This window comes from Megascapheus bottae, chromosome 12 (genome assembly GCF_031878675.1).
Source record: "Megascapheus bottae isolate mThoBot1 chromosome 12, mThoBot2.hap1, whole genome shotgun sequence".
NCBI classification, from domain to species: domain Eukaryota; kingdom Metazoa; phylum Chordata; class Mammalia; order Rodentia; family Geomyidae; genus Megascapheus; species Megascapheus bottae.
The window spans coordinates 5,565,492-5,579,148 of record NC_143520.1 but is presented as its reverse complement, the minus strand read 5'-3'; the positions used below and the strand labels follow the sequence as shown (position 1 = coordinate 5,579,148).

The following is a 13,657-nucleotide window of genomic DNA, read 5'->3' as shown; positions in this document are numbered from 1 at the left end:
GAAGAAGGGTTGAAGTTTAAGGTCAGCCAGGCTCAATAATGAGACTGTCTCACGAAAACAAGATAAATAAATTAAAAAAATGTAAGCAGAAGAGGGACATCTGTCACTAACTTTTACTCACTGGCAAACAATACTTTCTATGTTATTTTTCTTCAGCAGACATGACATTATTACGAAATTCAATCTAGAAGAATGAGAAGGGACTCTGTCAACCTGGTATTTCCCAAGTTGTTAACTGGTTTTAGGAAACTTTAATATCTACTTGAAAACTCTGTGAGGAATTGCGGAAATACTGAGATTTCATTCAAAACCATGAGATTTCAAGTCTACTTTGGATTAAGAAATTGAAAACTGGTAAGTGGTGAGTGTGATTGTATTACTGTTTGCTTCAAAATGTGTGTGTATCTACAAAAGATGATGATTTATAGGGTCAAAGAATATTTATGACGCTATGAATTTTTGAAATGCAACCAGGTTCCTTTGACAAATGAGCTTCCTCAACAAAATCGCTGGTACTTTTCTATTTGGGTCTCACTGGAGACCCATTCCCATAGTGCCTTTGAATGTTCAAACTCAGGCCAAACACATTCAGCCAGAAGGTAATATTGACAAATAACCTCCAGCAAGTTAAAAAAAAGAAATAATTATCCATACCTCATTTATTTTATCTGCACACGTTAGCATGAAAGCTTAACTTCCCATCTAATCCCCACATAACTTAGGGTCCTATTTTTACAGGATACGAGTGCCAGGGTTTTTGGCTGTGCTATCATTGTTCGGGCAGCTGTTTCTAACTTTAGTTAGCTTGTCAACAATGGGGAATGGTGGCGATGGCTATACAACAATTGGTCAACTTGAACACACAAACAGCAAGAAAATCTGAAGCTGGGGACATGACAGAAGTTACTCAGTTAAATGTGCTTAATTTCTGCTATAATTCAAATGGTTTCTTTATACAATTCTTAAATGGAAGGAAACATGTTTGTAGGGAATCATTTGGTATTCCTATCTTTCCACTTGCTCTGCTCCTCCGTGGTTGTCAAGGAATAAACAGACCCAGTTTCCATATCTGTAAAAATAGAAGATTTAAAAGCTACTTTTTATAAAACTAAGAGACTGACCATCCTAATAAATTTCTCCTCGATCTGTAAGCCTCCCTTCAGAATTACAAATGAAAAAAATGTCTTCAGAAAAAGTGGAAGGACAGCCAGGTTGCCTAGCTCTTCTTAGTTTTGACTTAAGGTGGTGAAAGTGGCTTTCCCAAGAAAATCTTATTTGTAAATCTGTTGCTGGCATGGCCAATTGATGTGAAGGACATGCAGCATTTTAAAACCAATGAAATGCATTTAAAAGAAAACTCTTTCATTATGGCATACAGTTGGCTGGGACCAGAAATACTAAATGAATAGGTGTTTTTTTTCACTTTCTTTGATGACTACATCAAAAATTTTATTTCTTCACATTCCAGAATAAAAGCTCTCTTATACTCATTTTTCAGGACCAGAAGGCTATAGCATTATCATCTCCCAATACTGATTGCATTTGAAATGAAGATACTTTAAGACTCAACTTTTATCCCAAATTATTTGGCTACAAATATTAATGGTCTTATATTCAGTCTTAGTGCTGGAAAGATTTCAGGACTTTCTTGACTTCCTAACATTGGGCAACCTTACCACTTTTTCCTGAGCATAAGGTTTGTCTTATAACACCAGAGTTGGGAAACTCAGAAAGAATACAATCACGCTGCTGCAATCTGTAGGTGACAACAGGTTTCAGTAATAAAGGTTTTATCCACTCTACATATTTAAGTTTCATGTGCTTTTTCTTCTGGATATGGTAGTTATCATTTTAAATGTTAGCTCTCTGGGTATTTTGCCCTCTATACAAATATTTTTTGCCTCCTTACCTACAGCACATGGCTCTCCATAATGATTTTTGCCAGTGCCCAAGTGCTAGGTAAGGCCAGGCAGTTTTCATTCTATTGATTGTCTGGGATGTACCATGATACCACTCTTTTAATTTCCTGCTTCTAATTCAGATTCTGTCTCTGGAACTCAGATGATGGATTTATCCAAACTCACAAAAGAATTTGTGAAGCACACGTTTGGGGAATGGAGTATATATTTTGAGTCTTCCCACTCACGTTCTCATAGGCAAGATGTTGCTGTGTCAGAAACATTTCAGAGTGAGGTAATTATCTGAAAGCTTTCGTGAGAAAAAACTTATTTTGAGAAAACAGACACCAACCCAATTCTGTCATTGCTGTTCTTTTTAGCAAAGTAATTGCATGTGACCCATAATATGAGTCTCTAAATAGAAATTTACATAAACATCATATAAATGTAAAGGTAATTGCTTTAGTCAGGTTGTAAGAACAAAATGTGCTCATCATTAACTTATTGCAGTCCTGAATGTACATTGTAAAGAATGAGTTATTAGACATTCTTCTGTCCTGAATATGGCAGAAGAATGCATGGCTGGAATGCTTTGTGTACCAACAACTTGTTCATACAGCCTAAAAAATGTATAGTGATAGTTAATGTTTATGCATTCAAATATGTCTATGTGTGAAATGGGTGATAAAGTGCCATAAAACCTGGCAGTTTGTGCAACTGCCACATTTCTGGTATGTAAATGTGAAGAAAATGAGACCTTGCAATTTCCTATGTCTTAGCATAAAATTATAAATAAAATCTTTATCCAAACCTAATAAGGGTACTAAACCATTGGGTTTTTTTGCCTTGAAGGAGTACCATATTATGATTTTTATTTTTATTATTTTTTGCCAGTCATGGGGCTTAAACTCAGGGACTGGGTACCATCCTTGGACACTTTTTGCTCAAGGCTTATGCTCTACTACTTGAGCGAGCTCTACTTCTAGCTTTTTCTGAGTATGTGGTACCAAAGAATCTAACTCAGGGCTTTGTACATGCTGGGCGAGTACTCTACCACTAGGCTATGCTCCTAGCCCCTAAATTATGATTTTTAAAATGATACTTAGAGTATCTCATTATTTTGTCTGTGGTTTCAGGTCTTTTTGTAAGAGTCTTCAATAAAGAATACGAATTAGAGCACAAGTAAGAAAGATTTTCTTAAAATAACCTAATAAATTATGTTAGCATATAGTATCACATATCACACAAGTACCTCATAAACAGGATTGTTAGAAAACAGGGATAGGAGAGAAAAGCTTAGATAATGGATGAAATTGCCACGAGACCATTCACTGTTTGAACAGGATCTCAACCTTTATGTTAATGGTTATTTCTGAATTGAGCAAAGCACAAACACATTGATGTAGAAGAAGGAGTCTCTAGCTCAAAATAAGCTTTAAATAGTCTGAGAAGAAATTCTGCAGTTCTCTACAACATTGCTAAGTGGAAACCATATGCACAAACTTCTTTTCTCACCTAAAAATCTGAAGGTCCTGAACTAAGCATTCTTTAAATTCTATTGTAATCCAATCTTCAAAAAGGACTTTAGGCTTTAAGTGAAACAGTATGTTTAAAGGTTAGGTTTTAAAAAATCAAATGCTATGCTAATTCTCTGGAATTATATCTGATTTTCTTTTTTCTGGTCCTGGGGCTTGAACTCAATGCCTAGGCACTATCCCTAAGCTTTTTTGAATCACAGCTAGTGCTCTACCACTTGAGCAACAGCTCCACTTCTGACCTTTTGGTGATTAATTGGAGATAAAAATCTCATGGACTTTTCCGCTCTCAGTGGCTTCTTTTCTTTTCTTTTCTTTTCTTTTTTTGCCAGTCCTGGGCTTGGGCTCAGGGCCTAAGCACTGTCCTGTGGTTTTCTCAAGGCTTGAGCTTCCACTTGAACCACAGCATCACTTCTAGCTTTTTTCTACGTATGTGGTACCGAGGAATTGAACCCAGGTCTTCGTGCATGCTAGGCAAGCACTCTACCACTAGGCCAAACAGCCCCTCACTGGCTTCTTTTTAACCCCTAATGCTCGGATCCCAGCCTGCTGAGAGTAGTTAGGATTACAGGCATGAGCCACCCGCAACCAGCATATCAGATATTCTTGTACAACAAAAAAAATAATTGTATGTACTTCATTTCATTTCATTTCAAGTTTTAGGTAATTATGTCTAAAACCTAATAATGATAGTAGAAATGATGATGATGTCTAATTGTCAAATATTATTACCACAATGGAAACGAGCCTTTCGGTATTGTAGTTTACGAATACACACCTATGATTAGGTGAACTACAACACAAGGCACACAGGTATCATCAGATGCACTGGAAATATTCCATCTGACTCTTTTCCCACAAGGTTTGTGGTTGGAAAGCCTCAAGTATGGGTATAGGTCACACAAAAAAGAAAGGTGAGAAGGACTGATGTTTATCAAAAAGGTCTTTAAGTGTGAAGCTGTAATTTACACCAAAAATTAGCTGGATTTGAAACAGAAACAAAAGGGAAGGATATGGTTCTTAGTATTTATTACAATATTATAGTTATATCTGATTCTTAAATCAAAACTGCATGTATCTGGTTGCTCATTCCTGATTAGTACAGACAATCCCCGGGTCATCCCTCCTGTGACTGGAAGGGTCATCTGTCATCCGGCCGGGCTGCTTCCAAGTGCAAGTTCATCACAAGGTAGGCCCTAAAAATAGACTTCTGTTGGAAGGGCTAGGCAGGGAGATATAGCTCCACAAATGACACAGCGACTCACAGAGATAGCAACTGAGCTGGAGGAGCAGGGAACACCCTTACCCTGTTCCACTTGCAGTATCCAGAGCAGAGCAGGAAGGGATTGTTTTGATGAGACAAAGTTATATAAAAGGAAAGAGAAGGGAGAGAAGACAGGGAGAGAAACAGGAGAAACAAGGAGCAGAGAGACAAAGAGGGGGGAAGAAGAGAGGAGGGAAACAGATTACTTTGGAGAAAGAGTGTTAAATGCTTCCATGCCAGGTGCTGCTAGAGGCTCATGTTTGTAATCCTAGCTACTCCATAGGACAAAAATCTAAGATCTTGTTATAAAACCATCCCAGGCAGAAAAGTCCTCAAGACTCTGTTTCCCAATTAAGGGAAAAAGTTGGAATAAAGATGAGGCTCAAGAGATGGAGAAGTAGCTATGAACCTAAAAGCTGAGCAAGAGTGTGAGGCCCTGAGTTCAAGCCCTGAACTTGCACACATATGCACACACACACACACACACACACACACACACACACACTGCTTCCAAGAGGCTAAAATGTGTAACTTTGGAGAAACTAATGTTCTTTGATCTGATAAGATCTGACCTGAGCGCAAGCAAGCTACACTACTGGGACTAGTTGATGTAGAGGGCAGACTACATTCAGTATAGGTTCAAACATGTTCCAGTCCTATAGCACATCACAAAAATGAAAATCTTTACTGGGCATTCTTTCTCAGTTCCCTCTTGTTGAATTGAGTCCAAGAAGCCACTCCAGATCTCTTTTGCTCTCATTTTCCTTCTATTATACCCTCTCCTGCATCTCCCTCTGGTCTGTATAAGTGTGGCCTTGAGGAAGGGCACTCACTAAAGTATAATTATTAAACCCATACTTTCATGTTGTCTGAGCATACTGGATACTTTCTGGGTCTATATTATATAGACTGGGCATAAATTAAAATTAAGGAAGGCTACCCACCTGTTTTTCACCTTTACCCTTTCTGCAGGATTTATGATATAATGGACATAAAAAATGTCCATTACATAAATCCTTCTCAAGGGTTAGGGTTTTTGTTAATCTGCCTGGTGTTTCTCCCCAGAATGGAAAGCTACTAGTAGATGGCATGAATTCAGTTTGGGTGGGGGTCTAGGGCTTGGTCAGTTGGTATGAAAGAGGTAGAACTGAGACCATGGACCTGGGCCTGGAGAGCCACTTGCATTTAGTATTTCATTTTCACTCAGAGTTGTTTTCCCAGAAAAATCATTTAGTTTGAGTAAACATGAAACCAGCCACTTGACTTTGGTGATAGCCTCTGAAGGAAAGAGCCTACTTCCCTGCCCATAGCACTGGTCCCCACCAGTCACTAGGGCTTAAAAGGGATCTTGGCAGGCAGAAGTGAGTTGGCTCCCTCTCCTCTGTAACCAATGCCCCCCCCCAAAAAAAAATCTGTGTCTACCCTAGCAATTGATTGCTGTGTTTGAATGGGAGAGAAAGCAAAACAGCAACAAATACACAAAAGGAACAACCAAAAGAAAAGTAACCTTAAAGCCGCCTGCTAGGTTTCTCTAAGATGACAATATACTGACTTTGACAACAACTTCTAGAGCTTAAAGCTTCCTCAAACTTTCAGTCCCAAGAACTAAGAAATATGGGTAAGAAAAAAGTGTCCTGATGGACCATGACTGTGTGTTGGGGTGTGTGTGTGTGTGTGTGTGTGTGTGTGTGTGTGTGTGTGTGTAGACACTGAGAAGAACGCTTCAGGTTCAATTCTCACTTCTCAGTTCTCACTTCTCCCACCTCATGGATCTCGTCCCGAGTGGTGCAGTACTCCAAGCTACAGGACAGGGCCTGTTCACACTCCTGAGCTTTGGCATGCCATGTCATGCTTTCCACCTCAAGGCCCTCCAGCAACAGCTGCAGGTTCTTTGCAGAAACATTAGAGCAATTCTAAAAGCAAAAGACACATGGGGATAACTAAAGGAGCCAAAGAAACTGCCATGAGATGAACACACCAGTTACCCTCACAATAATATGCCTGAATAACACTTTAACAAGTTATAGTATCCAAATGTATGTGGCCCTCAACGTATTTGAATATAATTATTTCAGAAAGAAGCCAAACACCTAACATTATGGGCCAGATATTTCCAGTCTCAAATCTCTAGTTTTGAAGACTTTCTCATCACACTCAACCCCTTAGAGACACCATTCATTATAATAATTTTTACTTCAAAAGGCATAAAATATGCATTAGAAACATTCTGCTTCTGTACTGTAATTTTCCCGTCAACTTGAATTTAACCTCAGGTTCATTATTCAAGTGCTCAATCTCTACCTCACACAGAGAGAAAAGGTCTAGGCCAGAAGAGGGCTGCAGAACAATTTACATTATTTGTGCAAAGGGGGACATCTTTCTTTTCTCTTTATAATATACATTTACCAGTATCATGAAAACCTTTTAAAAAGAAAGCTCTTTCCTGATAAAAGTCAATTCTACTAACAGCAACAAAATACTTGCATTTCTCTCCTGTGCTTAAAAAAATAAACTGAAAAAAAGAAAAAAACTGAAAAAATAAACTAAGTTTAGAGTGAACTGTAAGTTCACTGTATTACATATAGATGAGTGGATGTCTTAAATTAATTATAAAATAAAATTATTCCCTATGGTTTTATTACTATTCATAGTAATGTAATAAACTAATTTTTTCATTATTTAATTTTTTAATTGCATAATTTAGATTTTTTATAATTTTATCATATTGGTTACAAACTTTGATGACTATTATAGTTTTTACCTAACAGGCAACATGATTTAATTAAGAAGTATATGCTACCAAAGTGCACTAAGTTGTTAGAAAAATCAGCCCAGTTACAATGCAAAGAATTCAGTCATATTCAAAGATTATCTTTCTTATGTTGATATTACTAGGTAGATGTAAGTTTTTTAGTTACAACTCATCAACACAGACAAATGAAATGCATATCAGAAATATAAATGAATAAATTTCAAAACCTTTGATGTAATAAATATAATAATTTTTGTCCTCAAATTAGGAGGCTTAAAAAAATCAGAGCTTGTTCACAGGGAAGTGGATGAATCTAGAGCGAATCATGTTGAGTGAGATAAGTCAAGACCAAAGGAACAAAATGCGCATGGTATCCTTAATATGCGACTATTAAATCCAAACAGTACAAGAGCAATATTTGCATACCCAATGCTATGGACATGGTATTGGAAATATAAACACAGCTACATAGACATGAAAACTTATGACATAATGATTTATTACAGAGATTATTAATACAAACCCTCAGCTTAATTTTAATTATATTCTAAAATCTAAGTGCCAGTGATTGTATATAGAGATTCCCATCTTGAATACTTGTTTGTTTAACACATTATTTGAAATATGATGTAAAATCAATGTTAATAAATTCTTTAATAAAAAATCAGATCCTGGAATATTGTTTATAAACAGTTGATTTAAAAATGCTTTCTTTGAGGCTTTTCTCTTGAAATGTGTCCAGTGGCAGAGCCAAAAGCTAGTGCCCATAATTCTGGCTTGGGCAGAAAGATTGGGCTCCTCCAATTTGCATTTATATGGATAAGGGAGGCAGAATTTCTAGACTTCACATTTTTCGTCTTTAAAATGAAGGGACGGTCTACGTTAAGCTACTAGTCTTCCAGATCTGCAAAGGTAAAGCAACATTAATAGAAATACAATATAAGCCATAAACTATGGAAATTTCCAGCAGTCACACGAAAAAGTTCCAAAAGAGTGAAACTGCCAGTAGCTGATAATTCACACTTCTAGTTCTGAGTAAATAGCAAAAGGCCCAAAGTTTCAGTCCTAACATGGATGTGCGTGTGCGCGTGTGCGCGCACACACACACACACACACACACACACACACACACACACCAGTTAAATTAATCCCCCCAAAATAATTTAGTTAGCCATATGTCCAAATAACATCATTTTATAACATGTAAACAATATAAGAGTACTGGTAATTTTTACCTCAAATCTTTTAAATCTAGTGTATATTTTATACTTGGAGTAAATATTAGTTGTTGCTAAATTTCTATTAGAAAGCATTTGATCTATACTTTAATTTCTTAACAGTTACAGTTTCAAAAGATTATTTATGAAACTAAATATCCCCCAAATGTACTTAAAAGTTCTCCAGTAATGAGAGTAAGGGCCAACTTTAAATTATTTTAAGTTAAATAATGTCAAAAGCTTAGTTACCTAGTTGCATTAGATACATTTTCAAATGTAAAAGCCTGTATATGGGACTATATAAATTGATAATATACCAACATTTTGATTAATGTGAGACTAGATAAATGAAACAATATCTTTATATGTTTTTTTCTCCTTAAAATTTTTTGTCACAGGCCGAAGAAACTTACCACAGATAACTATCCTGCGTGATCTAATGTGTTTTAAAATTAAACATACCGCAGTCCTATCAGCAGCAAGGGATAGGTAGAACTTATGGTGGCGTAATATGCTTACAGGCCGCTGCACTGATGAGATGATGCCCGTGCCTAGGGAAAGGACCAGTCTATGGAGATGTTCTACATGTGCCTGCTTTTCCCGGGAGTGACTGAGGTATCTCCTGGTCTCCTGAGCATCACCCAGGTCATTCAGCTGCTCTAGAAACTCCACTTCTGTGGGTCTGATGAGATCTTCCAGCTGGAATTTAGAGAATTAACAATGAATTTGTATCTAATGTAAAAAGCATTCTGTAAAACTCCCTTTCTGTAACATTTTGTACGAGTGGTTGAAATGCTGCCAAGCCCATCCATAATTATTAGTATGAAGGGCAAATATACGTTACAGTGCTGCCTCGCTAAACAGGGTGACACTGATATGTCTGCATTTCCTGTTCTATGAAAGAACGAAAAAAATCCTTTTGGGTACTACCTTACATCTTCAGCAATATCTAGAGGATAGAATATAAAAATATCAATCCACTTCTAGTTTGTGTCAGTACAGGACAAAAGCTTTGATGTTATGGGGGAAAGAAACTAACAATGATAGATTATGTGATGTTAGTTACATATTGAACTTGATTTTCACACTCAGAGAGCTTGTTGAATTGATAAAGCAAAACATGTTACTTTTGTTAAAAAGAAATTAAAATTCATGATGTTAAATTTGCCATGTGTGTGATATAAATAATGAGAGCACTAGAATTTTTTTTCTTTGTCAGTTGTGTGGCTTAACTCAGGACCTGAGCACTGTCCCTTAGCTCTTTTACTCAAGGATAGCACTATACCTCTTTTAGTCATAGCTCCACTTCCAGTTTTCTGTTGGTTAATTGGTGATAAAAGCCTCATGGGAACTTTTCTGCCTGTAATGGCCTCCTGAATAGCTAGGATTAAAGGTGTGAGCAACCAGTACCTAGCACGGTAAAAATTTTGAAGAAAGGGAAAATCATTCCAAGTGAAGTAGGATTGTTAGAAGAGGGGCACTGCTTAGTAGAGAGAAGAGAGAAAGACATACCAAGAGATAGCGGCCTGAGAGTCAAGGGTTGAAGTTAGGAAAATGTGTGCTATTTTTGAGGGCATTCATCATAAATCTTACCTGATGCTTTACTTGGTGGAATTGGACTGTTTTGTGTAGAATTTCCTCATAGTCATGGATTCTTTCTGCTTGCTTCTGATGGAGCTGAATAAGGTCTGTCAGCTGTTGAGACTTCTCTTTCACAGGGGCCCCCCTGGCACTTAATGCTTCTGATTCCTTCATGATGAACTGAACCTCATCATGTAGTTGCTAAAAAAATGGAAACAATAGATTCTAGACATGCCTGCAATCCTAGATTCTCAAGAGGCTGAGATTTGAAAGCCCTGCTTGAAGCAAATCCTATAGCCAGCATATCTAAAAAAATGTTATATCTGGGCTGGTGTTTGGCCTAGTGGTAGAGTGCTTGCCTGGCATGCATGAAGACCCAGGTTCAGTTCCTTGGTACCACATACATAACAAAGCTAGAAGTGGTGCTGTGGCTCAAGTGGTAGAGTACTAGCCTTGAGGAAAGCCCAAGGACAGTGCCTGGGTGCTGAGTTAAAGCCCCAGGACTGGCAAAAAAATGTTATTTCCAGTTAACCAGCAAGTGGAATAGTGGCTCAAGCAGTAGAACATCAGCTTTGATCAAAAAAGCTAAGGGAAACATCAAGCCTTAGTATAAACACACACACACACACACACACACACACACACACACACACAAGTGCACACATGCACACAAAAACAGATTTTATAATTGGCAATCTGAAAATCTAGATAATGAATAATTTTTCCATTTGTTAATAAATACTTATTGTGAGCCTCTCCCAAATCTAGACATTATGCTTAATACTAGGGATATATTTATTAAATCATTGCCTTCTTTGATATTCATGAGTAATGCAAGAATAAATTATATATCAAAGAGAGGTAGTAAAATATTTTTAAATTATGAATTTCCATAGTACTCAAAATATTCTAACCATCTGTTAATAAATGTATGAAGTTGTATCCTGATAGTTAATAGACATTAGATTCTAGTATGATACTTAATACAGAGTAGAATAAGATGATATAAGACCCAGACCAATATAAAAATAAATCAGTACATGTACACTATCATGAAAAGGATGATCATAATGCAGCATCAGCTGGACAGCACAGTGGAGATGCAGCTTCAAGTGGTCATCCCATAATCTACAAATAGCCACTGAATGTTGGGAGGGATAACTGCCTTTTTTTCCAGCACTGATCACATATCCCAGATTTCAAATTTGAACTGACTCAGGGTGGACTGCTTAAAGAGGAGGCACCTGTGAAGTCAGGGGTGAAACTTGAATCAAAAACAAAAGCAATAAAAATGCTTTAGGCTAAGGAGATATTTTATTCAGAAGACTTATTTGCATAGGTCTTTAGATTCAAATCAGGCATGTGCACATTAAGTAGATACACATCACTCTGACAGAGGTAAACAAACATGGCAAAGCTTCCTGAATTTGGGAAACTTAACATAGTCTCAAACATGTACAATTAAAAATGCTGCATGAATATAGCACATTATAAACAATACATTCAATTGCCACTGTAAATTAGCATTGGACATTGGTGGATCAAACCTCTAATCCTAGATATTTAAGATCTGGAGGATCAGGGTTTGAGGCCATTCTAGTCAGAAAAGTTTGATAGACTCTGTCTTCAAAATGACCATCTAAAGGCAGGGTTGAAGATATGTCTCAAGTAGTAGAGCACCCACCTAACAAATGTGAGACCCTGAATTCAAACCTCTGTTCTACTAAAAATTATTAATTTAAATTTTTCTAATATAAAATACACTTAGGAATTTTTGTGTCCTAAATGTGTATCACTGCATGACAAAATCATGCAAGACAGCAATTTTTCAAAAGTGCATCTTAGGCAAGCAATGATCTTTTTAAAAATAAAAAATTCAGCAGACTATACAAATTACTTGGGTAAATTGTATCCAGTTTGAAAAAAATATTTTCATTCGCTCAAATCCATCAACCTGCTTCTTTACCTGAAATTGAGGTTTCATTTCATTCCATTTTTTCTGAGGATCTGAAATGGTCTGAAGGCTCCCTCCAAGGTCAAGTGCAGATACTGGCATAAGTACTTCCTGAAGAAGTTTTATGTTGTGAATAGTCTGAAAGAAATATTGAACAGTTATGGGTGCACTTTCCTTATCTGCAGCAAATATATTACAGCCATTTAAGAGATGACATGGTATGTCACTAGGCTTTTCAAGACTCCCCTAAATAATCACAATCTCCAGTGAGCTCTTGGTTCTGAACTATGAAAAGCTTTTCATTACTCTTAGTCTTCTTTCCCCTTGATCATCGCACTATATAACAAAATCCACCATTGTTTTTTTACCTTTTTGAAAGTTTATAATATAATGGCATCCATCTATTTACGTAATTGTGTCACCATTTACTACCTTCTCTCTGTACTTATCAAACAGCTGTTCACTCTGTTCCTGCTTCTCTGAGATTCCAGTGATATGAATTCTGCTTCTTGAGTCGGCACTTGAGTAAGTGTTATGACATGTACCTAAATTTTATTCCTTTGTAATGCTGAACAACAGTTCACATTCCTTTTTGCCCCCCAGCACTGGTATCTAAACCAGGGCCTCCCACACACTTAGCAAACACTCTGCCAACTGAGCTACCCACCCTGCCCATTCCCTTACCTTCCTAAGTCTCTCTTGGAATGCTCTCCACTGCTGTTTCACAGGCTGCCTTGCAGTGGCATTAAGGTGCCAGGCCATCCGAAGGTGGTTAAGTTCTTCTCGTTCAGCCTTCTGCTTTTCCATAGTGTTCCCCATTATGTGCACTTCAGTTTTTACATTTAGTATCTCATTTGCCTTTGCCTGTTAAATTAACAACCATTTAATAGCTTTTCTTTCCATGCAATGGTTTTCAGAGGCAAATACTTCATCACAGCCAAAGCAGAACATAGATTCTATTGCCTAAATTCTTTGTGCTGAAACGCAGAGTGAGATGTGCATCTCATAATCACTGTTCAGACATCAGACCTGAGATTTTTAAAGATTTAAGTGGTAGTTTGGGGCAACTAGAGTGGGAACTATTCCAAAGTATATTTTATCTACACTATCAATAAACTTAGGTAATCTTTCAAATATTATTAAAAGCAATTAAGAATATGATATATTCTATAATTTAATATTGACTAAAAATTGAAATGTGCCTGTCACAACTACAGTCAGAAGGACATAATGATGTAAATGAGGTATACCAAAGGTGAACTAGAGAAGCTAGTATTTTATCCATTCTAGAAGATTAAATAATTTGCCTGGGGTTTAGTTAGTAAACACAATGGTTATTTTACTCCTTTGTGGGTCATGGAAAGTATTGTGATAATCCAGTCTCCGTAGTTCACTGGATAACCCATTTTCCATTTATATTCATGCCTGACAAATGGTCTTCTGATATTTTTCTTTT

The 13,657-nt window shown here is 36.9% G+C and overlaps 1 protein-coding gene across 1 annotated transcript in view; it reads right to left on the bottom strand.

Moving 5' to 3' along the window:
• The window catches only part of Ccdc141 (coiled-coil domain containing 141), a 162,874-nt gene that overhangs the window by 26,932 nt on the left and 122,285 nt on the right, over nt 1–13,657 (bottom strand). Inside the window, exons 13-17 of the mRNA XM_090342542.1 lie at nt 12,886–13,065; nt 12,214–12,339; nt 10,260–10,448; nt 9,186–9,365; nt 6,461–6,610 (exon numbers count right to left, since the gene is read on the bottom strand). Coding sequence (XP_090198668.1) covers nt 6,461–6,610; nt 9,186–9,365; nt 10,260–10,448; nt 12,214–12,339; nt 12,886–13,065 — 825 coding nt within the window. The remainder of the gene's footprint in view (nt 1–6,460; nt 6,611–9,185; nt 9,366–10,259; nt 10,449–12,213; nt 12,340–12,885; nt 13,066–13,657) is intronic.